We start from the raw sequence: 23,680 nt of genomic DNA, 5'->3' as shown, positions 1-23,680 counted from the left end.
GCTTTACCGTCCACCTCACCCATTTTTAGCCATTAGCAGAAAAAACCAAAGCCATTCGGTCCGTGTGGTGTGTGACTTGTCATTAACGATTGACTTGACGCACATTGAAGTCTTTGCAAGAGGCTTCATTATAGAGTAAGGGCCCAAAGAATTCATTGTGTCTTGATAATCATCGATTTTGATATTCAATAGAATCCCCCCCCCCCCCCTTTTTTTTTTTTTTTTTTATTTTTTTTTTTTTAAATCTTATTTAAAAAAAAAAAAAAAAAAAAATCTATTTCGTAATACAATGGGAAATGCAAGGGAAAAGAAAACCGGTGGGATCTTGTTGACCTTTTTGCTCTTTTTCCCTCTTTCTCACTACGGCGATGACGTGGGAGGAGCGGGAGAACACGACTAGGGTCGGTTAGAAAGAGGGATGTACACGCGGTCAGTCGTAAAACACATTCGACAGGCAAAAAAAAGCATAGAAGAAAGAAATGAAGGAGGTCCTTTCTTAATGAGTCGATCGTGATCGGCCTGTCGATGATGAGCGGCGTTCGACTTTAGTTCTGTATTATTTTCTTTCTTTTTTTTTTTTTTTTTTTCTAAGTTTATTTCCTTTGCCTTTACAACGACGCCGTACCGGTACAACTGAAGAAAAAAGAAGAACTGCGTATGTCGTGAAGTCGTGAACAAGAACCGGAATCTTGAAAGGTCTCGTGTTGTATTGGTTACATTTTTTGTTTAGCAGAGCATCGGCAATTTCCGACCGTTTGCCATTGAGTTCGGTAACCCGCGCTGACTTGTCTGTAAATGAGATGAGCCATGGGGCCCGTGTCTCTTTACTTAGTATCTTTTTTTTTTTTTTTTTTTTTTTTTTTTTTTGGGATGGCTGGGAAAAGGAAGACGGTGTTAAAACAAAAGAAGCCTTCCATCATTCGTACTCTCCTTCTTTCCTCATACACGTCAGTGTACATATGCGTGCTGTGTATGTAGATAGAGAAAGGCAAAACCAGACGTTCTCAATGTCAACAAATGAAAGACTTTTTTTTTTTTTTGTTTCGTAGCTCCTTCTTCTCCTCCTTTTTGTTTGTGTGGTAGTTTATTCTTTTTTTTTTTTTTTTTTTTTGCTGACGAATCGCTTCGTGATATGTCCCGAGTTCATTCTCATCAGCCACGGCAGAAACTGCGAAACCTGTAAATATAGCTCTACATCGCGGCTGGAACGACGCGCTTAGACTTTTATAGACTTGCGCGAGTAAACAAAGACTGGGCGCAATAGACGCGCTTATATTATCGTATTGCACGAAGTGGGGCGTTATTTACAAACCCCCCAGGTGGGTTTGGAACTGCTGCAATCCTCTTTGTCACGTTTACCATTTTTCGTTTCTCATTCTACCCATCGTTAGCTTTGACTCCCCTTGTTTCTTTCTTCCTTTTTCCCTATCTCTCTCTCTCTCTCTCTCTCTCTCTTTCTCTCTTTCTCTCCCACCTGAGTTTCAAACCGGGGGGATCGCCAAGTCTTACTCGTCATTATCCCTCACGGTTTCTCCAGAGGGTCGTTCATCGATTCAGCTATTTCTCCTTGTTGCTGTCTGTGTCTGTGTGTGTCTGTGTGTATGTGCACCGCTCACCTAAGGCCAATGTTGTAATCCTCGGCTGGCCGTACTTGCAGCTGTGTTGGATAGAACTTTTCACCGTAATTTATGTCTGCAAATGCGCACGTAATATCCGCCGCTCCTATAAACCATACAACCGGCCAAAGTTTCGAAACACCCCCGTACAAAACAGTATGCCACTACCTAGTTGGCTGGCTGTTTATCCAGCTCGGCTAACTTGGCTGGATGTATATTCCATCGGTTCGAATATATCGCATCAACAACAACGGACTCCAAAAAAAAAATAAAAAATAAAAAATAAAAAATAATAATAATAAAATAGGTGGAATAAAGCCGAGAAAGATTTCCCAGTCAAAACTTAAGGCCAAAAAGCAGAGAATGGCAGAGAGATTTGAGCTGTGTGCGCTCTGTTGTTATTGTTGCTGCTGTTGTCTGGTTCCCTAAACACGTCATGGGCCTCGCCGAATTCGAGATCAAAAGAGCTACGTTTGTTGCCCTGGGAGCGAAAGGGTATGCGGCAAGGGATGGTATTATGTGCTCAAAACCTACGAGGATCCTTTTGTCCGGTAAAAAAAAAAAAAAAAAAAAAAAGAGAACCACGGCCCAGCAGGACGCCTTGCACAGCGCAGCATCTAATTTTTCAAATATTTGCCAGGACGTCAGTCAAAGCCAGCGAGAAAAAAAAAAAAAAGGTCACAGAAACAATTTCACGCGGACGGACTGCGGATGAAAGGGTGAAAAAAAAAAAAAAAGAAAGAAAGAAGAAAGAGAATTTATTTTTTGCCGAATTAACACTCTCTTTGCGTCAAAGAGTTGTCGCCTTTTCATGCGCGTTTCTATTTGAATTTTCCCGGGGATTTTGGCAACGTTTTTATTTTGCCAAAGATTTCATCAGGTCCTTGCGCTCTGATCACAAACCAGTCCGTCCTCTCTTTTTTCCCTTGCCCTTCAAACAAACTGCGTCGACTGTTTACATTTTAAAAAGCTTGAATAGGTTTGGCATTTTGCTTTAAAAAGACGGGCAAATGGCGAGTGATGATTCAACGAGAAAAAAAACAAACAAAAAACAAAAAACAAAAATAGGAAATGAAATGTACAGTGTCGTTCGATAGACATTGTCAAGTAGTTTAAGGAATTGAAAAACTTTTTCGATTTGTGTGTGACAAAGGAAGCGACAAGCAAAAGAAATGAAAAAAAAGAACGTGAAAATAGCGTAACGACGATAGTTGATGTCACGCATGAATGCCGATTTGCAGGAAGCCGACGTACACGGCGCCCGGTATTGCCGATATTTTCTTCAATGGCATTCAATCCTTTTTTTTTTTTTTTTTTTTTTTTTTTTTTTTTTTTGGAAGGAAAAAAAAAAATGCTTGTTGTTAAGGGAAGCCTGAAAATGTCGTCTTGAAACGACGCCCACCATCCCCAGAAAAACCTATAGAAAAATACCTTCCAAATAATAAAAAGAAAAGAAAAAGCAAAAGGATATTTCAACTATTCTCGCCTCGTCGTTTTTTTTTTTTTTTTTTTATTCCCTTACCGCATGGCCGTGCAGACACGCGGGAATTGAAGGATTTTCAATTTTTATTTTTCGAGGGGAAAAAAAAATAAAATAAAATTCCGGCGGTCCCCCCGCAAGAACACGACGCTTTTCTTATTTTTCAAGAATGTCTACCCCAAAGTTTGAATTGGATTTCATTCCATTACGTCTGTGTCGCGTGCATTTTTTTTTTTTCCCTCTTCTCCAGCTGCCCACGGTTGTCGTCGATCATTCGTGACTTTCTCTCGTTCTCCTTATTTCAAATTCACTATTATTTGTTTGTTGGGCGAGCCTATCATAATGTAGATAGCCTCCTCATTTTTTTTTTTTTTTCTTTCTCCCTTTTTTTTTTCTCTTCATTTTCCAATGGAAGGCAAGTCAGTGAAGAAAAAGGAAAAGAGGAACGTGCTGGAGCGCGTTCGTTCTAGCGTGAACCGGGGTCGAGCGTGACACAAGACAAGCTAATTTAACACACACGCCGAAAAATGCAAAGGCTGCTGCTATGGCTTTCCTATATATATATATATATATATTTTTTTTTTTTGAGAGCTTTTATGTCGCTTTCTTCCTTCTTTATTTTCTTTTTGGTTTAAAAAAAAATAAGAAGGGGTGGGGAGCAAAAGACACGAAAGACACGGTCCAGGTGGCTGCTGTTTGAGGCCTGCTTGTTAAAAACGGTTAACAGAGGGAGAAAGGGAAATGATTAGAAAGTAAAACGACGTTCATTTACACAGTTGACTGAGTTCTTAACCCGTTCTTCTCTCAATTCTCAAAGACGTCCGTCTTGTTTTTGTTTGTCGACGTTGGGACGGATGGATTCGAGTTGGGAAAAGGCAAAAAAAAAAACTAAAACTTGCCGACGATTTCCATTAGTGGAACAAGAACCAATCAGTTAAATGAAAAGGTCATTTTACTCACCGGGGGATTTTTTTTTATTTTTGAAAGCAGTGTTGAAACATGTTTATTCCCATGCATATCGGAGCAGCCATCCGTCAGTCGCCCATGGCAACTGATCTAATGGCTTCCAGGATTTTTCCACCCTACCTCCCCACCCCACCCCTTGCCTCTCAAAGTCTGATCTCGTTCTCGGGCATTCGGGACGACGACAAACAACTCGACTCGGTGAATAATGGATTTCTGTGAACGCTTCCAGCTATTAACAAGTCCATGCTCTATCTCTCCAAGATCGATGTTGGCCGAGCAACCTGTGCGTCTATTTGTTTTGGCCATTTTCAAAATGGAGTACAGCACACACGGTTGACTGCCCACCTTTGTGTAGCGGATTGTGTTCTAAAACATTCAGGAGAACTCGATGCTTATTTTTCTATTTTTTTTTTTTTTTTTTTTTTTGTTTCGTGTTGTGCATTGCAGGTTTCGAACGGACCATTCCGTCTTTTCCGCGCTACACCATCATGGGCAGCGAAGAGCAAGGCGAGCATCACATCCGCATCGAGAACGCTACGCTGGACGACGACGCCGAGTACCAATGCCAGGTGGGCCCGCGGGGAAACTCCAAGCCCATCCGGGCCGACGCTCAGCTCACCGTTCTCAGTAAGTCGATGATTGCTGACTCCCTCAGGCACTTGCTGGCCGAGTGCTGTGACGTGATAAATCAAGGATGTACGGTTAATGTCCGCTGCGCAAAGCTAAAAATTGATTGGTAAACCCAAGTTTGCGATCACGAGCTCAGTGGCGGGGTAAAAAAAACCAACGGTTCGATTAACAGACTAGTGAGCAACAACAACAAGAGCCAAACAAGAGGGTTCTACTTTACAAAAACAAAGCAAACAACTTTCTTTTTGATTTTATTTTTGTTCTTAGTTATGTTAGCGAGCTAGCCGAACAAGTTTGCGCGACTGATGGCGCTTTAATAGCCCAACGTGAAAGTCGGGACGTTTGGGGAAGAGAGAGGGGGGGGGGGGAGGGTGCGTCCCGGGATCGCTCGTTGGCAAACAAAACGGCTGAAGCAAACTCTAATGGCTCACAAAGTTTGCGTTCGTGTGATTGCACACGCTAGTACACTCGTTGGTTTTCCGTTTGAGTTCGCAAAGTCAATGCGATTTCGAGTACTATTGCCATCCCTGATTTCTTTCTTTTTTTTTTTTTTTTTTTTTTTTTTAAGGCATCCATTCAAGCAGCTGACTTTTAAAAGCGTTATATTTCTTTTTTCGTGTGTAAGTTCTCGTCCATTGGCTGAGCTGCTCTTTTCATATGGAAAGAGAAAGAATAAGAGGTGAAAGGAAGAGTAAAAAAAAAAAGAAAGAAATAGTGTCCCGCTGGATCATTCAAATTTTCGTTGCTGAACTCCTTTCTCGCTCGTAATGCAAAACTAACCGAAAATCCCTCTACTCTCGAGGCATCAAAAGTCTTGTCATTGTCTCGATTCATTCGCAAGGAGAGATTTTTTTTTTTTTTTTGCACGAGACTTGGGCTGTGCTTGCATTCGCTTACGGTTCCATCCGGGCACTAGATTATCATTTGAATAGGCGTTTTTTTTTTTTTTTTTGAAGAGACTTCCGGGGCTCTTTTCCATCTGACTTTATACGACTAGGAAGATGTCAGGAGTTCCATAAGACGTTCCTCTTCACCCATATGCTGAATAAAGTTAGGCGCTAGACATACCGAACACAAAAAAAAAAAAAAAAAAAAAAAAAAATCTTTTAACGAGTTTGAAGAGATTTAGAAGGGCAAATGGAAAAAAAGAAAAATGTATATGTTTCACCGTAGTAAGAGTTCAATCTGTGCCATTGGATCCTTTTGCCTTTGGATTTCGCAATATTTTGAATTCCGGAAGTCAATCCAACTATATTTTTCAACAAAAAAAAATCTATTTTAGTCTTATCATCATCATCATTTTTAACTCCGCCGGAAGGTAAACGTAGACGACTGTTTGATCCTTTGTAAATTTTTCTTCTTCCCGCTAGATTTTTTCTTTATTGTGAAACTACCAGGATCCAATTATTGAAAATAAAAAAGGTAAAAAAAAAAAAAAAAAAAAAAAAAAAAAATTATCCATCAAACCGGGCAACATCTCGTTCAGGTCGGTTGATTTCCCCATCCGCCGTGGATGTCTAATACCATTGGAAGAAAGAAAATAGAATCAATAACGTAATTAAATCCCCAGACAAACGAACGTCTTGATCGTTGGGTACAATTCGAGTTCCGATAACTTATGCCAACCGATGGCATCGTTCGATGTCGACCACATGCGCAAAGCCGAGCGAGGCATTCAATGTTAGGATAATCAACATAATACGAGGAAACTGTATGTCTTTTTCAATTGTTTACGAATTTATGTTTTGTTTGGTTTTACAGTTCCGCCTTCCAGCGTGGAAATCGTCGACTATGTGGCCGGATCACGGATCATGTCTAGGGAAGGGGAGGAATTGTTGCTGCAGTGCTTGGTCCGCAACGCCAAACCGGCCGCCGAGATCGTCTGGTTCAAACGCAACGTGGAAATCAAATCCGGTAAGTGTAAAACAACTACCCTCGCTCTATTTAGATGCCCTATCGATTACGTGAAATAATATCAATGACAAAACCTTGTCTCCCTTGTTTTTGATGATGATGTTGTTCAGATCGGATAGAGAACACGACCACCGATGCTGACGTACCGCGCCGGTTCGATACTCGATCCAAGTTAACTATCCGAGCCCAGCCGGACGACAACGAAGCCGACTACACATGTGAGGCCCGCCATCCGGCTCTGATTGCTCCCAAACGGGCCACCGTCGCTCTCAACATTCTATGTAAGTCATTTCTTTCTTTTCTTTTTTTTTAAACTTCCTCTAGTGTCTAACTGAATCAAGAATGGCATAATATTTCGCCTTGTTTTTTTTTTGTTTTTTTTTGCCACTAAAAATAGATCCGCCAGGGCCGCCGGAGATTATCGGTTACACGGAAGGCGAAACGGTTCGCATGGGCCAAGAAGTGAAACTGGAGTGCATTTCGCGCGGCGGCAACCCACTAGCGCAAATTGTCTGGTACAAGAATGAAGTCAAGATTGATCACGCGTACGAAACGACAGGTCGTGAATCGCGGAACGTTCACATCTTTCGTGCCGAGGCGAGCGATAATAACGCGCGGTTCCGCTGCGAGGCCAGCAACGCGCTCACCGCCACGCCCATGAAAGCCGAGATCACGCTCACCGTTCACTGTAAGTCTATCCGCTCTATCCATTCCCAACATCTTTCGCCAGAGTTAGCACACAGAATTGACAAGCTCATCGTCTTCTTCTTCTTCTTTCTTCAATTTGATAGAAGGCTATTGTATTATACCGTGTACATAGAGAACACTTGTACATTCGCCTGACACACGTTTAACACCTTCAAACGCTTTCCGGGTTTGAACCATTCCAATCAAAAGAAAATCATTGAGAACTTATTTCTTTCCTGCGTAGACCTAATTTTTGCTGTCTCTCTATCTCTCTCTCTCTCTCTCTTTGCCTTTTTGTTTTGTTGATTTTTTTCCCCCTTTTTCTCTCTCTCTCTCTCTCTCTCTCTCTCTCTCGATCGATCGAATGATACCATCAACAAGACATGGCCGTTGCGATGTTTTTTGTTGTTGTTTTATTTTCGTTTTATTTGTTTTATTTATCTATTTATTTTTATCCCGGTGTTCTGTTGTGTCACTCGTACGTGCACAATAGAGACACAAACAAAAACAATGTCGTCAGACGATGACACTGTCGCCATTGCCTACAGGAATTTCCTTGAAATGAGTGGGGAAAACGAGTAAGAGAAAACAAGATGGTCCGGAAATTGAATTGTTTTCCTAATTCCGTCGCCTCCTTTTTCTTCTTCTCTTCTTTCTCTCTTTATTTATACATGAAAACAATAAAAACTAGGGGGGGGGAGGGGGAGGGGTACGTACGCACGGCTGATTGAATTCCGACACCCAAACGTTTGAAAAGCAGTTCCTCTCTGATCTAGTTATACGTTTTCTTATGAATCCATCGCACGACGAAAGGCCTTCTCCCAACTGCGTCGATAGGGGAAAGACAGCGTTTTGCCGAAGCTATTGGGATAAGACAATGTGCGATGGATGACGTCCAATCAAATGATCATTGTTGTTACCCACTGTAATGTTTGCTTGACAAAAATGGATACTGATCCATTTTTTTTTCATTCCCCCTCCCATTTTTCAACTACAGTCGGCCCGAAAACGGTAACAGTCACAGGTCCGAGCGAAGCGAAAGTGAACGATACGGTGTCGCTTGAATGCACGACGACCAACAGTAATCCGGTGGCTCGGATCACGTGGGTGGTCGACGGGCGGGAAGTGCGCGAAAACGGGTCACGGATTGCCACGTCGCCCGACGGCGGCTGGGTGTCCTCCTCCAATTTGACGACCACTATTCGCGCCACGGGCCGTAACGTGACTGTGTCGTGCCACGCCATTGTGGCCGATCTTGCCCAGCGTGTCGCAGAAACGAAAATCATCAGCGTCGTCTGTAAGTCTTTAGAAAACAAACAAACAAAAACAATTCCCACCCAGCAGAATTTTTAAAAGATTTGCGTTCGATGTGTCTCTCTTGTCCGTCCAATCGGAAATGATTGCGTGCAGATCCACCGGAAGCGCCTAGCATCTCGGGAATGCGCGATCGGACCATTCGTGACAATTCGTTCTACCAAATGAACTGTATGTCGATGGGTGGCAATCCTCCCGCCACGCTCAAATGGTTTTTGTCGGGTAGCCGTAAAGAGGTAAAAAAAAAAAAAAATTGACATTCGTGTCCGCTTTTGTTTTTGTCCGTCCGCCAATGAATCCGTTCGATTTCGGATACTGATCTCTTCGAATTGGTCCTTTCATTTCTCTGTGCGGCTTTCGTTCAACCGGTCAACTGAAAATTGACGAAAACATCAGATCAAAGCCAACTACACAAGTCACGGCAGTGTGGCACAATCGCTGCTGGAAATGCAGGCCAAACGGGAAGACAACGGCAAGGAACTGCGTTGCGAGGCCACCAATCCGGCCCTTGAGGGAAATTTGGTTGATTCCACAACTATCAGGATCGAGTGTAAGTTACACCTGTTTGTCGGTGTCTCTCGCTGTGAAAGACATTGAGAAATCTCTGAAACAAAAGAAAAGAAAACAAAACAAAAAAGCCTGCGATTGTTTTGTCCGTTCTGCCGGAAACGTCTGCATTTTTCGTTTTTATTCATTTATTTTTTATTTACCTTTCTTTCTTTTTTTTTTTTTATTCACCAACAACCGTCCGTCTCGTCTTGCACAAAAGCTTTTATTTATTTTTATTTTTGCGTTCACTCGTCCGCCAGTTCTCTACTTTTGCTATGCGTGTCTTTCTGATCTCACCTTTCGTTTGATGACAGGAATATGATACCCTCATTTGGCATTGTGCATTGTCTTTGTTGTCTTGGCTACTGCATTTCTTTTTCCTTTGCATTGTTTCTTTCTTTTTCTTTTCTTTTCTTTTTTTTTTTATCTCCTTTTTTCCGCCCTTTTTCTATGTGTTTGTTGAACGATGCGCATTCTCTTTTTATCGTGCCGTAAAAATGGCGCGATATCATCAAACGGAAGGGATGCAGTCATTAAGAAATAACAAAACGTGAATTTTATTTATTCATTTTATTTTTATTCTTTCCCGTTTTTTTTTTGTTTCTGTTTAGTTGCTCCGAAACAATTGACGGTGAAAGTTCGGCCGGAGAAACTTCGACCCGGTCAAATGGTGACCATTACATGCGAATCGGATAGCAGCAATCCAGTTTCGCGATTGACGTGGCTTCGGGGCAACGGCCAAGTTATCCAACCAGCTGGAAATAGCACGGTGCCTGGCGCCTACTCCGGCATCGTTAGTAAATCGACACTGCAGATGGAAGTCACACCTGAATTGCACGGTGTAGTCATCACGTGTCAGGCCACTAACGGCATCGGCCCTCAAATCCACGACGCAATCACATTGGAAGTTTTATGTGAGTTTTCCCTTTCAACACATCCACGATAGTAAATCGGGATGAACGTAAACATTTTCTTTTTCTTCTTTAACATCATTGTAGACAAACCGCATTTCCCGCAACCGGCCGATTACAGCGTGGATGTCATCGAAGGCGAGCCGGCCATAGTGAACCTGACGGCCAAAGCCAACCCTTCTGAAATAACCTACAAATGGTTCCGCGATGGCACCGCGATCAAACAGTTGAAAGAGGCCAGCGCCTACGACCGGATGACTTTTGATGGAGCTTTCCTCAACCTGACGGTCGTCAGGAGAGACGACAAGGGCGACTATAAATGCGAGGCCACCAACGCTGAAGGATCTCGCAGCCACACCGTCCGACTCAACGTCCAATGTAATGATCAACCGAGTTTTGTTTCTTTTTTTGAAATTTTTCTCGTTATCTTGACGCACTTTGTTTTGTTTTGCTTGTTGAACGATAGATCCCGCTTCCATCGTCCAAGTTCGACCTACTGTCATGATTAACGAGGGTAGCGACGCTGAATTTGAATGCCGAGCGGCAGGCAATCCGCTGACGACCACAACAGTTTTTTGGCGCCGAGCCGGTTTCGATATGGACGGACGTACTTCACAAACACCGGGCGTCGGTGTGGCATACCTGCTTGTCCGAGAGATTACTCGCAACGACACTGGAGCATTCGAATGTGTAGCCAACAACGGCATTGGTCAAGAATCGATCGAACAGACGTGGCTAGTAGTCAAATGTAATATTGTTTTCTCAGAACGCTTCTATCGGTCAGCTGCCTTAACTGTTTTTTTTTTCTGTTGGTTTTTCTTTTTAAATTCTACTGTTACAGATAAGCCGGTGATGGACGACTCGCCTCAGTTGATGAAGGCTGCCGGAGATGAGGGCCAGCTGGCCAAGTTGGTGTGCAGAGCTCAAGGAGCGCCCAACATCAGTTTCGGATGGTCACGAGAGGGGACGCCTTTGACTCCCAGCGACAAGTACTCGTTCAGTACCCGTCAGGTCGACATCGTGACTTGGGAATCGACGATGGAAGTCGGCAGTGTCCGCTCACGCGATTACGGCCTCTACGATTGTGTCGCCCGCAACGAGATGGGCATCAACACTGCCAAGGTGGTCCTGTCCGGAACCAGTCGTCCCGACCCACCCTTGGCGCTTCACGTTGTCAACGTCTCGCACGACTCTGTCTATTTGGCGTGGCGTTCCGGCTTTGACGGAGGGCTATTTCAATCGTACCGCTTACGATACCGCCAGGTAAAAAAAAAAAAAAACCAAAAACAAAATACAAATCCCTCTATTTTGCATAACCAAGATCGATCGGACTCTAATCGATTTTTTTTTTTTTTTTTTTTTTCTCTTTCATGTTTGGAAATCTGTGAACACGATAGATCGGAAACGAATTTTATAAATACGCCGATGTCTATCCGACCAATATGACCGCCTTCACGCTGGGCGGACTGGCGCTGGGCACCGAGTATCTCTTCGGCATAATGGCATTCAACAACCTAGGCGAGAGCAACTTCACGCAGGATATCGTCAAGGCCAGAACATCGAGTAAGTCTTTTCGTTTCATCTTATTCTTCATCCCCCTTTTACCTTTGCCTTCTTCATCGTTTTCCCCCCTTCCCCCATCATCTACTTTGTTTCTTTAGCCTTTAAGTATTATTGCTATTATTATTCGGGGGAAATTTTCTGGTAGTCATCTTAAATGATGCTAACCGCAAAGCTCATCCTGTCGTGGTGGAGGTAGTGGTTTGATGGTGGTGGTGCTTCTTTGCCACCACGGTTCGGGTCGTTTTTTTTTTTATAACTTACAACTCGCCCCTCTTTTGTTATGCTCCCCTTCTTTAATTGGACGACGGTCTACAAACTGTACACGCACCCCTCTATTGCATTTACCGCTTCCGGTTAAGGTTTTTCGTGATTGGTAGATGGCATATACGTATAAACCAAGGCTATGGCGCTGGAATAAGAAGTTCCACGGCGTCTTTTAAGTTGCTCGTTTTCATGCCGAATTCCGTCTCTAACCGTTGCCGTCGCCCTATTTAAAACAAAGGAAAACAAAAGGTGGGCGTCTGACCGAGAATTAGAAAAAACGAGAGAATGAAAGCGAACAGTAACATTGTCTGGGCTGTGTGAATTGTTTAAGGGTTTTCGGGGTGGAGAAAAAAAATTAGGGAACGCTTTTCATTAGAGACAAATTTCACGCTTTTATTGCATTTCCGATTGGTAATTTTAAACGAGTACAACAACATCAAGTAAATTATATATTCCTTCAAACCCAAAATGATAATCGTACCTTCAGGCGAAGCTCCGCCTACGGGTCAGAAACCGCGAGACCTGGAGGTCCGTCCGGGCGACATGCCCAAAGTCTTGATCATAGTCATCACCATAGTTGGTACGGCTCTGCTGGTCCTCAACGTGGCCCTCATCGCCTGTTTTGTTCGGCGGAGGCATCGAAAGCGTCTCGCTAAAGGTTTGTTTTTCAATCCCTTTTCGTCCGTTTCCGCTCGATTGGCGATGACTAAAACTATGATAAGAGGATTCGGTTCAATTCCGCCATGATTCTTCATAAGGAACGAGGTAAGTCCGCTTGTGGTGTGCATCTTTTTCTGAACGAAACAAAACAAAGGTCTTTCTTTGGTGTTTAATTAGTGCATAACTGGGCGAATGTGTCTAGTTGTGTACCGTTTCAAACTAACTTGGGGCCCTTTGAATGGACTACCTTTGCCATCCTGCTTTGTTTGCTAGCGTGTCTAATCTACGGCTCCAGTAGAACTTCCTGCATGCATTTGGCCAAGTCTTCTCGTTAGCAGTTCTCGCAAACTATTCCGTTTCCACTCGCCCACTTTTACCCAGTCGTTTGTTATCGTGTCCGTCTATATTGTTATACACTTCGTTACCCAATTTGCATGTTTGTGTGTCATCGTGTTTGCGTGTAGGCCCGGACGACGATATGAACGCCGATCTGCTCTTAACCCGCGGCGATTCGCCCAAGATCATCATCATCGCCATTTCGACAGCCGGCGCCCTCCTTCTTGTCCTCAATTTGGCTATCGTTTCCTGCTACCTGATTCGAAGACGGAAGAAGAAATGCATGGAAGAAGGTTAGTTTCGTTCGGCATGAGGCGTATTTTTTTTTCTTTTTTTTTATTTTTTAATACCCAACGTACCCGTCGTGTTTTGTTGTTTTCCTTGTACATTCTTAGTAGTCTCATTATTGTTGCTTGCTTTCATTATTCTGTCTGTGAATTCGTTCTGGTAAACAAAACAGACTCGAGTCAAATGAAAGGAAAATTGACGGTAAGAGTTCATCGCATCTTTAGTATGATAAATAATAGGAGTATGACGCATGTGCGCTATTGCCTCAACACAGCGAAAACTCACTAATTATATTCGCTTTTTTTTTTTTTTTTTTGTTTTGCTTCTATTAGCCATGTCCAGCGAAGGCGGCAGCAGCAAATCGGCCACCATCGAAATGTACGCACCGAGCAGCTACAACGAAACGGTCAACGGCGAGACCCTCAGCTCCATCTCGGAGAAGAGCGAGTCGTACAGCCAAAACGGAAGTCACAGCGACTATGCCGTGAGTTTATTTTTTTCATTTAACAAATCAGCACTTTACATCGTCGCCAAAATTTTGATTCTAAAATGTTCTTATATAGCCTGAAGATGCTACCAAAGTGGCCGTCAGCACTTATCTGATTGATCAAGCCGATGGCCAAGTGGCTTATGGATCGTACAGAGTGGCAGCCAATAATTCAGCTCAGGCCGTCACTGGACACGGAACTTTATCACGCCCTCCCAAGTCGGTCAACTTCGACATGGGCGAGGACAACTACATCGACACTCTTCGTCGCAACGCCTACAGTCAAGGTATGAAGGCGAAAAGCAAAGTTGGAAGCGTGGTTGGCAAACTATTGAAGCTTCTTCGATGTATTTAACGTGACGTGGTTCTTTTCTTCCAACAGGCAATGAAGCTATGTATGGTAAATCTCGGATGGTGTCGCCCATTTCGCCTCATTCAGATGCGTACTATGGTGTCAATGCCAATTCACCAGTCAACTACCCTCCGGCGCCGCATCCTTCCTTCCACACGACTGGCACGAATCATCGCTACAATCCTTTGAGCGAACCAACTGGCAATCATGGCGCACACAGCCCCTACACGCCGATGGGCACGCTAAATATTCCGGCTGCCAACGGTGTCTACGGTCCGTCTCCATCGTCTTCGGGACGAGCGTCCGCTCTACCCGTTAACCTGCCTCTACCGCTGCCCATGTCTATGCAAGGGCATAGCCAATTTTCCTCGTTTAATCCATCGGAAGGTCCCTCACCAATCATGGAGGCTACGGCTCAATTCTCCGGTCCGTCTCTCGCCACGGTGCGGTCACTCGAAACCGAGGGCCATCTTGTCTAAGACCGAATCTTTCGAAGAGACATAACGATCCATCTTTTCCCTTTAAACCAAACACCTACCAATCCGTTCGTTCCCGAAATCCTACCCCGTCTTTTCTCGTACTTCCAAAAGAAGCAAGATCTAAAACGCAGCGAAATGTATGTTTCGTTTTTCTTCCCTGAGCCCTGAGTTTGACAAAGCTCAAACAGACCACCTTATTTTTCTTTTTAGATTGTGACAGTTTGTCGTAGGCGAACAAAAGGCATCTACCATGTAAAGTGTTGATCACGTCTTATGTGACTTGATTGTTCAACGATCTCAAAAGTTGTTGGCCCATCCTGAGGCAAAATCCATCTCTGTTGAAGATTTCCGTTGAGACTGTAAGCGCGCAAGGTCGGCCCGTTTCCCGGATGGAAAACAAGTCGGCGGCGAGTATGTATAATATACCTACATAAATATGAATATAGATAAAGAGTTATGTCATGTGCCTTACATCGGTAGTGAGGGTTGCCCAGCGCGCGTGTAGTGTCTCTACCTTTCCTCCACCCCAATATTGTTCCATAGTGTTCCGCGTGCCCTCTCTTATTTTGATGATTTTCTGTAAATTCGAATTCGCGGTGCGTATACAATTGTAGTAATTGTACAGTACACAGGCGCCGAAAGAAAACTTGCTGTCTCTTTTGGAAACAGTCCCAATTTCGTCGGTTATCTGTCTTGCTTCTTTTCCCCGGGACGCCGTTTGCCAAGTAATTCTCCTTGCGATTCTTCTTTTAACCAAGCAAACAAGAAATAATGTTCTATTCACCCTCTGAAGATTGCTCTTGTCTTGTTTCTTCTCCCTTGAGTTGAAGTTATCAGTTTTTTATTTGTCTTTTTTTTTTTTTTTTCTTTTTCAATTACATTATGTTTGAAACGATCGCAAGGCAGGGGGGGAGAGGGTCTAGTCAGGTGGCGGTTATCATCGTACGTTTAACCAAAGAGGAAACAGTTACGCGACTCCCAACATGCAAACAATTATTTCCATTTCTTTTCCTTTCCATTTTTCTATTTTTTTTTTTTTTTTTTTTTGTGTGTTTTTATTTAATTTCCGAACAGCTCCGTAGCCTTTCTTTAGTTTCACTTCAGTTTAAAAAAAAAAAGAGCAAGTTCTGATACACTTTTCTGTCATAATTTTTCCTTGTCTTCGGAGTTCATTTTGATGCGTACGAGAAATTCAGATAACTATACCGCCATCTGCGCCACCGATTTGCATTGATACAATCATCCTTATTTTGTTCGTGTTGTAAATAATCATCCATATTCTGATTCTACTTTCACTGATAAACGCCATGTTTTGGTCCCATAAGAAATATGCTGTCTATGTTTCCTTTCCCCATTAAATATCATCCAGATACAAGTGACATCCCCCCATTTTACGATAAAATCATGTTCACGTGTGTGTGTGTTTGTACGTGTGTTATTTGTGGATGTTGGCTATAACAACAACAACAAGAAAGAAAAAAGAAAACCTTGAGCCGAATGATTGTCTATTCTCTGTGCCTTTTTTTAGTTTGTTTTTTCCTGCTATTACGAGCATCTTGTCGGGCTTGCAGTGGTCAATCAATAAACTGCGTATACCTAATTTCATTTTGTTCGTGTGTTCTGCTGCCTTTCACGTATAACAAGACATAGCTTTAAGTTATATCTTAACACGTAACAAACATTTTAATCAGATAATACCAAATACATAAGGCATGGCATAAACGTATAAACGACACAAAAACATGTATAGGTACAAGAGGAATTAGTTGCGCGGTAAGCTAGAAAAGAGAATTAGACGTGTAAATTTCGTAATAAATTGCTTTTGTGTTTGTTATAGCGTTGATCTGGTCCTCGTGCAATGGATTTCCGCTCCCTATCCTGCCTAAAATGTTTTAGCTGATAATTTACTAGTTACCCGTGGTCCGCACTTGTGTAAATGCAGAACCGGTCGTAGTTTATAAGGTGACTGATAAAAAAACTGTGAAAGTCGAAAAAATTGGCCTTGTGTCCAGTCGGCCGCCCTGATAACGAAACCTTACACTAAAAGAAGTATATAAACTGTATCCGATTACCAGTTTCTTATTAAGAATGAACTAAGAAATCCTAGACACCGAAAGGCACTAATACGTACAGTAGATGAAAAACGTTATAGAAGAAGAGTGTGTAAAAAAAAAATCCTTTTGTAATAATTATCATATCAATCAGTCTAATCTTGAACTCACAGTGGAATTCTTCGTTGGTTACACATTTAGACTGACTGGCTTCGTCACCATTTGGTATCCATAGCCAACCAAAAACTGTGAAAGCAATGTTGCTACATCCAACCTGGCTGTGATCCAAATTTCTGGTAGACTTTTTACTTCTACGATTTCCGAAATCGAACCTACAGCCAAAAATCGCACGATTCATTTTTCCACGGCTACGTATCGGGGTTTTTCCAACCAGGTATTTCCCCTAGCCAAAACAAAATTTCAGTTCCTACATCACTATAAACGGTTCTATGCGAAGTGGGATTTTCCCAACTGGCGAGCGTTTGTATTGGAGACTAGAAGGCCGTCACGTTTGCTGCCGTTCCTTGCAAACCGCATGATCACCCAGACTAAGCCAGACGTTAGCCGTGAGTAGACCCTCTGTTCAGTGACTCCCGTTTGCGCAATCGGCCGGACACACGTTTTCCAAAAGCAGAAGCTGATTCGCGACAATTTAAAGAAAAAATTTGGCCTAAAGTTTTCTACTTTTCTTGTGCTTATTGCGGTTATTTCCAGTTTTTATCCAGCATGAATAAGCAATGATGTTTTAGGCAACCCTGCATCGTTATTTCCGATGGTAATGCCCAATATGGTGGTGTTGTTTTTATCTTAAGGTTTGTTTTCCTTGGAAAAGAACGTGATACATTTCTCTCATTTGCAACTCGGTTGGATGGTCGGTCAGAGAATGAACCCTGTCAAGCCAAACACAGGTAATTGTATGGAGGGCTCGATAGCTAAAACGTATTTTTCGGGTTTAGCTGAAGCGAGTGCATCATGTCTGAAAAGGCAATTTACTGTGGGAAGCGGTTGTCACGTGAATTTAAGTGACAAGAAATGGCACCAAAGATGATCCTGTGTACTGTGATGCTTGACTTCTGAAGTTATTGTGCTTATTTTTTTTATTGGTTCTTACTCACTTTATCCTTGTTTGCTATTCTAGGAAGTGAGCTCAACATCAGTGATGTTCGTAAGTATGAATATGGAATTACACGAAGAAGGTTTTGCTGATTTTTGTCATTTTACAGTTGCTGTTATAGAAGGAGACCCAGATTATACAGGCCAAGCACAAGGCCAAGCACAACCTAGTAAAGACCAACATTCAACTAAGAGTGTAGACAAGGCTGACACCCAAACAGAAATCCCCAGTTACACAATGAATATGGCAGATGCTAATGTAGATGTAAAGCAGAAAGCTTATGTTAAAATCCTTGAACAACCTGCTTCCAAGGCCTTAAGGTTCAGGTATGAGTGCGAGGGAAGATCAGCTGGCAGTTTACCTGGCGCAAGTAGCACAACAGAAAATAAAACATACCCAACGATCCAGGTATGGTGTTCATTTACTGTTGTCTGTCTAGATTTTTACTTTTGCTTTTTCTCTACATTTTACAGGTTTTGGGTTACAAAGGAAAAGCTGTTGTAGTAGTTTCATGTGTGACAAAAGATTTTCCCTACAAACCTCACCCCCATAGTTTGGTTGGCAAAGAAGGCTGCAAGAAAGGTGTGTGCACTCTGGAAATCAACAACGAAAATATGATTTGCACCTTCTCCAACCTTGGAGTTCAATGTGTAAAAAAGAAAGGAATTGAAGAAGCTTTAAAGTTACGAGAAGAAATCCGCGTTGACCCCTTTCACAGTTGAGTGAACCTTGTTTATCAAATACGAATCTTTTATTATATTTCTTTAATTTCCATTTTAGCTGGATTTGCACATAAAAATCAACCACAGAGCATTGATTTAAATGCAGTTCGGTTATGCTTCCAAGTATTTCTTGAAGGTCAAAAAGGAAAATTTACTCTTGCCCTTAAACCGGTAGTCTCGGAAGCAATATATGACAAAAGTATTCTTATTTAAAATTATAATAATTCTAATAAATTTTAATGCTTCCCATATTGGTTATTTTAGAGGCTATGTGCGAGTTAACAATATGCAAACTGAGTGACTGTTCTAGTCCGGTGAGCGGAGGCAAGGAAATTATTCTATTGTGCGACAAGGTGACCAAGGGTATTTAACTCTACACAGCTGTCCATTGGCCTGCCGTGCGTTTAAAAAAGGCTTCTCCATTGTGTATAGATGATATTCAAATACTGTTTTACCACGAAGAGGAAGGACGTGTTTTATGGGAAGGCCAAGGCGATTTTTCCGCATCTGATGTCCACAAACAAGTTGCCATCACTTTTCGAACTCCACGCTACAGAGTTACTGATGTAGGTTGTTGAAAGGATATTATGCCTATTACACCTCTTATCTGTATCTTCATGGTAGGTGGAAGAGCCCGTTAGCGTTTACGTTCAATTACGCAGACCAAGCGATGGAGCGTGCAGCGAGGCGCGACGCTTCGAATACTTGCCTTTGGATTCAGGTAGCGTTGTTGCCGTTGACAGCTCTTTCGATAACAGCGCTCTCTTCGCAAGCAAGAGATTCAAGCCTGATTTCCCATTGTATACTCATATTTTGGCCCTGGACGCAGCCGTACTGGCTCGTCAAATGTTCCGTGCGCCCGGCGAATCCCGCCAATATTCAAATGCCTCTGTCCAATGCGAATTACTTATAGAGCAAGAACCAAAGAATGAGGAGAAAGAAAAGGAATCGCAGTCAAAATCGAATGTCGAGGAAATAGGCCAGAAACAATTGGAAACTTCTGTGGACTCAGCCTCGCTGGACTCACAGGAGCAAAAGCAAGAATCATTATCAGGCGTGAACAATGCCCCGCCCCCTTTGCCTGAAAAAGGAGCTGGGTTTGCCAAGTTGAAAAGCAATCTTATAAAATCGGGTGAAAACCATGATTTTTCGAAACCAAAATCTCAAAAAGGTTGTGGGAAGGTTGTTAACTTTGATCGTTCTTCCGTGTCCACTGTCACGTCGGAATTCGAATCTGATGGACGCCTTTCTGTAGCGTCGTCAGAAGATCTTAATTCGCGCCTTTCAGCAGCATTTTCAGATTATTCAGACTTGACGGACGTTCGGAGTATTACAGGAGAATCAGAAGTAGATCTTAATGATTCACTTTCTTTGATATCTTCTAGTCATACGCTAAACGATCGTCTATCACAAATATCTGATGCGTCTGATATTTCAATCGCCTCTGATCAAACCGTTATCCGTGAATCGAAATCCGAGGACAGTATTAATACCATTGAGCAGCAGTTGGAGATGCTGGAATCGATGAGTGTTGACCCCGATTGCCAAACTTACTCTAGCTTTCAGATGGCTATGAAACATCCCTTTTTTGGCTGGCCACTTCGTCCCCAACAAGTTGATCCTCCCTCAGAAGCTATTTTTAATGACCTAGTATATGATGATCCTTCAGACGATCCTATTTTGAAACTTGAGACCCCATTACCAGCCGTACCACCACGAGTTGAATCGAAAACAATGTCGACACCTCCTTTACCGCCGCGTCGCTTTAAAAAACTTAATCAGCCTTTACCCGATCCTCCTACGAGAGACTTGGGTCTCAAGAGCGCGTTGCAGGCGCTCAAGCACACGTTTAAAAAAGCCAAACCAATGTCAAAAAGTGAAGTATCGCTCAACAGTTCGACCTCGATCCATTCTAGTCAAAGATCTATTTATAATAGCCAGGAGAACGTAAAGGATGCCCATAAAGATGTTCAACAATTTGACGAATTAAATTCTAATCCCGAGTCCCCGCCAGTTGAAAATGAAGTCGAAACCCACGATGAACAAGAGCCCATTGAGCCGCAAGCGATTCAAGCAAAGGATCCGACTGTTGTTACAGAAAATGTCGATACATCGGATAATCTGACAGAAGCAGAAAACTACGCGTTATACATGACACTGGCTCCGCTAGCCACAGCTTCCGAATTCGACGACAATGAAACTCTTTCGATGCTTTACGCAGAACTGCCTACACGAGACGGCATGCCAATGCAAGGCGGGAAGTAATCACTTTTTACGTCTTTCCGATGATCTTTTTTTCGCAATCGAATACGATTATTCGAAGCTACCTTAGACGTGCCTTAATTTACCTGTTGAATGGATGGCAGACAAAGCTAAAGTGCAGCCATCGTGGTTTGAATAGCAGGCAACTTTATTATTACCCCTTTTCTTATAGTTTTAAGATGTTACCTTAACTCACTCAGTTAGTTTTATGTCTAGTCAACGGCTTCGTGTATTAGAAATCTTCAATTGCAGTGTCATTTAACTCCCTGTACTGTCAACATTGTATCTCACATTATATTCTTATTGGCCTCGCATCAGATGCCGAGATGCTTAAGCGGAAGCGACAGCGCTTATTCGAATCAAACGCCAGTCGCTTAAAGGACTTCATCCTCGACAATGTTTTAGAAAGTGAGTTAATTCTAATTTATTTTAGCCTTTTTTTTTCTTTCTTTTTTATCAAGCAAAGCACCAGAAATCTAGAATTGTCTCCTTGTCATTCTGGGTGCCCATACTCGTCTTCTTCTGCGCAAAAGTGTTGTCGCTTGGATAATTTATTTTCACTTAGGGTCCTGTCAATTTAAGATCCACTTGGTGTGGGTCCTATCTTTCTTTCTCTTGCTTTTCGGTGAACGCTCTAGGACTTTCGGGTTCTGTACACCATTTTGTGCACTTACCAAATTTCTACCCTCTGTCACATCCTCGTTTTCCCACTTGCGCTTGGCTGTTTGTGGGTGTGCAGTTTTTGTCCTCCGCGGCAAACCCAGTCATTTTCATTGCCTAGTGATATGAAAATATCGAGTGCCTTTTAATCATTGATCTAGTCTTCCAAATCAGGATACCTTCATCTTGTATTAACTCTTTCGGTGTTTTGGAACTAATACAACGGGTAACATTCACGGTTTGGCAAATAGTCATATCCAAATATTTTAAATAAATTGCACTTCAAAGACGGTATTGCTCACTAGATTATCTGTAGTCTTGTATGTGGTGTTTGTACCATGAAAACCTTTTCCTTCCTCACTGCTACGTCAGTTTCAGACTTCCCGTGCTTGGCTGGGGCTTTGACTTTCGTTACCATTTATTGAATTCTTTTAATTTTGATACTTACTTTTGACTCCAGCCCACGAACCGGGCAATCTTCGAGGTTATAGCCCCAACATCACGGTGGAGTCGTTACGAAAGGAGGCCGGAGGTGCTATTCCACGACCAATCAAACAAATTACCCGGACGTCAGTGAAAAGAGAACCCGCTGGTAATTCGTCTATTCAAAGCTTTGTTTTTGATACAATTTTATATCTTTATCTGTTTCCCTTAGATCCTACTCCGACGGAAAGTCAGGCAGATGGTCAAGGTTATTCATTCGAACCAAACTACAACCAACAGTTTACACTTAACATCCCAAACTTGTCTTTTGGAACGGGGAATCCCAGTCCCACGGCGTCTCCAAATCCACCCTACCATAACTACGAATACCGATTTCCAACATCTCCTCATTACAATATTCCCGTGCATTCTCCAAATCACGGAGCTGCTGAGGACTACATGAATCAGATGCGAACCGTTAATATCACAGATCTCGACAGCTTAAATATGCAATACCCGCATCAGCAGCCACAACAGGCAAACGAGCAGAACGAATTTCGAGCAATCAATCTACCTCTTAGCGACTGTAACATTCAGCTGATTGATTCTCATTTGCTATCCAACTTATCATTGCATGACGGCGACTCGAATGATCAAAAGGACGGAGATCGCAACGAATCTATGAGCACCAGCAACATTGCTCCCGAGTTACCTGTCCTAACATTCTCCGGAATGTTGACGAGTGCAGATTTAGATGGCCCTGATGGTTTCGGTCGCGGCAATCCAACATCGTAGCGTGTACAGTTTGAAATACCCAGCAAGTGTTTACAAGCAAAACCATTCATCAAACTACTCCATTATCTCTCAATATAAGTACCTTCCTAGAGTTTCTATGCTCCATTTCATATAACCATTGGCAATACCCATTGATTCCATTAAAAAGATACAGAAAATTGTTGCAGGATTACAAAAATCACTGTGGTAGAAACTCATAACCGTGTAATGCCGATTGAAGTGATTGATCGAGGGATTTACCTCAAACAATCAAAGCGATTTCTTTCCCAGTTTTATTTTCCGCTCCGTTGTGAAAACTAAAGCGCTTTCTTTGTGCTTTCGGTTTTATACGTGAAGGTAGCCTTCCATGGTGGTAAATGTCGACTACTTGCATGTTTCCAAACGTTTTAGGTGCGATGAATTGATCGTTTAATCAACATTTGTATTTCGTAAGTCCATTTGAAACGTGCCTTTAAAAAGTCTATCGAACACAGCGCATGGCCCCCGTGCTGAGCTCCACTGCGAAATTCAATACCACTATGTTTTTTGCTATAAAAAATTTAATTCTAAATATGCGTTTCGTTACCTTATCACAGAAAGATTATTAATCAGTTAGAGCTAAGAGCTGTGGTCTTGTAATTGTAAAAAAAAAAAATAATAATACGAGAAGATTGCAAGCGTTGTCTGCCAGTAGCAAAGAATAAAACCGTGAAGATGGGCGCGACACTTTGAATTTAACATCTTGTTATGGTGTTTGTATGCATTTTTTTTATGACTTGGGCTACCTGTCAGAATCAACAATACGCAAAATTGTCTGTCGTATTCCTCAGAGAGAACTTGAAGAAAAATTGTACCAAATAAACATACAAGACAATGATAATTTTTTCTGTTACGGCAGATACGGTGAGAAATCACTCTTTTTTTCAGGTTGCAGGTTGGGCCCTATATCGATACCAATCATTCCAATTCATGGCAATTAACAGGTCGGAAAGAGTAGCAAATAGATGTTGCTTGATTTTTTTTTTTCAGCTATGTTCCCTTCTCTTACATGTTTACCACTTAATTGAGTAAAACCGGATAAAGTTATTTGGTCGTACCCTATTTAAAGCGACTCACTGACTTTTTTTAAATCTCCTTGTTTATGGCTATAGGCTAAAGTAAAACACACAGCAATAGAA

General features: G+C 42.3%; 2 protein-coding genes across 5 annotated transcripts in view; both read left to right on the top strand.

Annotated features, from left to right (window-relative positions):
* Positions 1 to 16,080, top strand: part of LOC130696340 (nephrin-like) — a 43,215-nt gene extending 27,135 nt beyond the window's left edge. Inside the window, exons 3-18 of the mRNA XM_059496898.1 lie at positions 4,510 to 4,689; positions 6,454 to 6,606; positions 6,717 to 6,887; positions 7,004 to 7,294; positions 8,291 to 8,590; positions 8,704 to 8,843; positions 9,004 to 9,157; positions 9,768 to 10,070; positions 10,155 to 10,445; positions 10,534 to 10,815; positions 10,909 to 11,330; positions 11,465 to 11,630; positions 12,382 to 12,552; positions 13,511 to 13,662; positions 13,742 to 13,952; positions 14,048 to 16,080. Coding sequence (XP_059352881.1) covers positions 4,510 to 4,689; positions 6,454 to 6,606; positions 6,717 to 6,887; positions 7,004 to 7,294; positions 8,291 to 8,590; positions 8,704 to 8,843; positions 9,004 to 9,157; positions 9,768 to 10,070; positions 10,155 to 10,445; positions 10,534 to 10,815; positions 10,909 to 11,330; positions 11,465 to 11,630; positions 12,382 to 12,552; positions 13,511 to 13,662; positions 13,742 to 13,952; positions 14,048 to 14,496 — 3,836 coding nt within the window. The 3' untranslated portion in view covers positions 14,497 to 16,080. The remainder of the gene's footprint in view (positions 1 to 4,509; positions 4,690 to 6,453; positions 6,607 to 6,716; positions 6,888 to 7,003; positions 7,295 to 8,290; positions 8,591 to 8,703; positions 8,844 to 9,003; positions 9,158 to 9,767; positions 10,071 to 10,154; positions 10,446 to 10,533; positions 10,816 to 10,908; positions 11,331 to 11,464; positions 11,631 to 12,381; positions 12,553 to 13,510; positions 13,663 to 13,741; positions 13,953 to 14,047) is intronic.
* An 831-nt stretch (positions 16,081 to 16,911) lies between these two features.
* Positions 16,912 to 23,163, top strand: LOC130691568 (embryonic polarity protein dorsal-like). Of its 4 annotated transcripts, XM_057514544.2 has the most exons (11): positions 17,315 to 17,455; positions 17,686 to 17,712; positions 17,771 to 18,069; positions 18,135 to 18,378; positions 18,442 to 18,582; positions 18,648 to 18,746; positions 18,816 to 18,949; positions 19,008 to 19,104; positions 20,964 to 21,053; positions 21,766 to 21,897; positions 21,961 to 23,163. In XM_057514544.2, exons 1-11 carry the CDS (start codon positions 17,416 to 17,418, stop codon positions 22,521 to 22,523), a joined length of 1,866 nt encoding a protein of 621 aa, XP_057370527.1. In that variant the 5' UTR covers positions 17,315 to 17,415; the 3' UTR covers positions 22,524 to 23,163. The 4 variants fall into 4 exon arrangements, 3 of the variants coding, with proteins under 3 accessions (XP_059352885.1, XP_057370527.1, XP_057370509.1); XR_009001277.2 differs by lacking the exon at positions 21,961 to 23,163 and having other exon boundaries at positions 19,008 to 21,053; positions 21,766 to 21,825; XM_059496902.1 differs by lacking the exons at positions 21,766 to 21,897; positions 21,961 to 23,163 and having other exon boundaries at positions 16,912 to 17,322; positions 19,008 to 21,106.
* Positions 23,164 to 23,680: the final 517 nt, after the last annotated feature.

Source organism: Daphnia carinata, chromosome 1 (genome assembly GCF_022539665.2).
Source record: "Daphnia carinata strain CSIRO-1 chromosome 1, CSIRO_AGI_Dcar_HiC_V3, whole genome shotgun sequence".
Classification (NCBI taxonomy): Eukaryota; Metazoa; Arthropoda; class Branchiopoda; order Diplostraca; family Daphniidae; genus Daphnia; species Daphnia carinata.
The sequence above is the reverse complement of the archived record's forward strand: the minus strand, read 5'-3'. Positions and strand labels throughout refer to the sequence as shown.

What these genes read in the sequence shown, in the direction of transcription:
- LOC130691568 (XM_057514526.2), top strand. Translation starts at nt 17,416, where the DNA reads ATGGTCGGTCAGAGAATGAACCCTGTCAAGCCAAACACAG. An exon ending in AAACATACCCAACGATCCAG is followed by an intron (nt 18,070 to 18,134) that starts GTATGGTGTTCA and finishes TACATTTTACAG; the next exon opens with GTTTTGGGTTACAAAGGAAA. An exon ending in GTGCGACAAGGTGACCAAGG is followed by an intron (nt 18,747 to 18,815) that starts GTATTTAACTCT and finishes CATTGTGTATAG; the next exon opens with ATGATATTCAAATACTGTTT.